The sequence below is a fragment of the Montipora capricornis genome, chromosome 11 (assembly GCF_036669925.1).
Source record: "Montipora capricornis isolate CH-2021 chromosome 11, ASM3666992v2, whole genome shotgun sequence".
Taxonomy (NCBI): Eukaryota; Metazoa; Cnidaria; class Anthozoa; order Scleractinia; family Acroporidae; genus Montipora; species Montipora capricornis.
The window spans coordinates 35,071,214-35,073,713 of record NC_090893.1 but is presented as its reverse complement, the minus strand read 5'-3'; the positions used below and the strand labels follow the sequence as shown (position 1 = coordinate 35,073,713).

Here is a 2,500-nt window from a genome sequence, read left to right as displayed (position 1 = left end):
GCCATGTTGGATAGACGAGTGACAGAATTGACCAATCACAGAGAAGCCTGCTCGATTTGAGCAGGCTTGGCTGTGATTGGTCAAAAAATACAATGTGAAGACCAGTGATCCAGCCGTGGTGTGGGGCGAGGAACGCGGGCTCACAAAACGGCTGGAAATCGAGCCTAGGTTAAGGCAGGTTTGTGGGTTAAAGTTTGTTCCTTATTGGAATCATAGCTATGAAAAGCAAGAATATTTTTCTGCATCTCAAAGTGCTAAGTTGTCAAAGCACAAGCAGGTACCTTTTTGTAAATCCAGTCAGATATACAGGTACATGTATATAATACAGAAATTAGGAAAACTGAGGATAGAAATAGATAAATTTGTTTACAATGTGGCCTGCACAGTGGCCAAGGGAGCTGAGACTTTTGAGTTGGCCACTGCATATTAGAGATGATTTCAAGGTCTAACTTTTGTTTGTTTGTTTGTTTGTTTGTTGGTATGTTGGAAAAAGTGTTGATCGAAGTCAAAACATTCTTCCAACAAAATATGTTGAACAAACGTCATCAAACATGCATGCCACACATTCTAACATTGTTGAACCTTTTGTTAATCCAACAAAATTAATGTTTTATAGCATTTGTTTGAACGTGTAGCCAAGGCTTTAGACTGTTGGCTTGTTTGGCTCAGCAGTGGATGGAAAACAATTCAAAGAAGCCCGTTCATCAAATGTGGCCCTGAATTCTGTGCTTAAGCCATAATTTCTACTAGATACATGTATACTGACCGCTTACATGTACGAACATGGACTTTTAACCTTGTATCCAAATTGGGTGTATACCTTTGAAGTGGCAAGGTATTCTTCAGTCAGCCCAGTTACCTTTGACCCACAAGTTACTTCTGACAGATGCAAAAAACCGTGTGCACATTAGGTCCACGGAATAAATTTCGAGCTGAAACACCCGTCCGGATTAATTTGCTGTGCAAGATTGCAGGACCTGAACAATCCAAGAAATCGATGATAAGAAAATCAATCAATCAATCAATCAATGACAGTCGATAAATTACTGTTGATTAGCATCGATTGTCATCAGCCAATCAATGATCAATTGATAATCACACTTACAGCTGTAAGTGGTCGCGAACTTCATCAATTGCCATCAATTGATGCTAAATTCATGTCTCCCTATCTTCAGGTATCGTGGGAGTGTACGCAGATCGTATATTGTTTTTAATTTTCAGTAGCAAGGTTTGAGAATTGTTCATTGATGTGGCTCCGTGAAAAACAGCACAAAATAATTAAGCCACTTAACATACATGTATCTCATTGTCAGAAAGGCGCGAAACGTGTGAGCAAATAAACAAGTTTACACATTGCTACTGAAAGCTAGTTTTTACTCAACAACAACAACAAACATCTTTATCTATACCACACAATGACAAAAGAGAGAGGAAAAAAGGACAAAATTAGATTACAGAGCTAATCTGGCTAGGAGGCAAACTAATAAACTACTTATTGTCAGTTGTTACATGGAGGCACAAGTATGAAGAAAAAGCAAGCACACGCACACATAAGTCATCGCTCAAAAAAAAAGTTTGAAAACAAAACAACAGCAACAACAATATCATTGTGTAAAGTTGCAAAGGCTTAGACTCTTGAGAGATTCTTTAAGATTATTCCAAAGAAAAGCCTGTTAAAAGCGAATATTAAATCTACATTTTACTCAAATAAAAAGCAATGATATCAAAATGTATAACTTTAGTAGTACTCGATGAAATTGACAATTGAAATGTTTGACTCAATAGGTACATGTAATTGATTGATATAGGCCACTTCGGAAAATACCACAATCCTCATTATTTGTCCCCCCAAATTTTGCATAAGCATTGTTTCCAGTTTTTCCTGGGCCTTACAATGGTCCCAAGAAAAAACAAAAACAATGCTTATGCAAAATTTGGGAGGACAAACAAAGAGTATTACGGTATTTTCCAAAGTGGGCTATTGCAATCTATTATCTTAAATGATCGATTCCCATCGATTACCAATTGATATTGATAATCAATGGTAATCTAATCGATGTAGTTTATTGATCTATTTCCATCGATTATGAATTAATATTGAAAATCGATGACAATCAATAGTCACAAAAATTTTCATGATCGATTGTCCATCAATTATCAATATCAATCGATTAATAGATGTCGAGTGTCATCGATTGTTATCGATTGCCATCGATTATCGATTTCTTCGATTGTCCAGGTCCTGAAGATTGAGACTTCGTTTAAGTCAGACAGACAGACAGCCTTTATTTTAGCACAATGATAATAAAAGCTATGCAGCTTATGGGGTCGTGCATAAATACTGAACCTAAGACAAAATGTATGCATAATAAAGTAACAAAATCAAAATATCTACAGTTAAGTTAATAATTGACTATGACTAAACTATATTTGCATGTATATATTATACATATATATATATATACATACAACGAGGGATTCATAATCCTTGACCTACCTT

At 35.9% G+C, this 2,500-nt stretch overlaps 1 protein-coding gene across 1 annotated transcript in view; it reads right to left on the bottom strand.

The window, feature by feature from the left end:
- Nucleotides 1-2,500, bottom strand: part of LOC138023667 (ferric-chelate reductase 1-like) — an 82,259-nt gene that overhangs the window by 79,582 nt on the left and 177 nt on the right. The window contains exon 1 of the mRNA XM_068870710.1: nucleotides 2,498-2,500. This exon is cut by the window's right edge and continues 177 nt beyond it. Coding sequence (XP_068726811.1) covers nucleotides 2,498-2,500 — 3 coding nt within the window. The remainder of the gene's footprint in view (nucleotides 1-2,497) is intronic.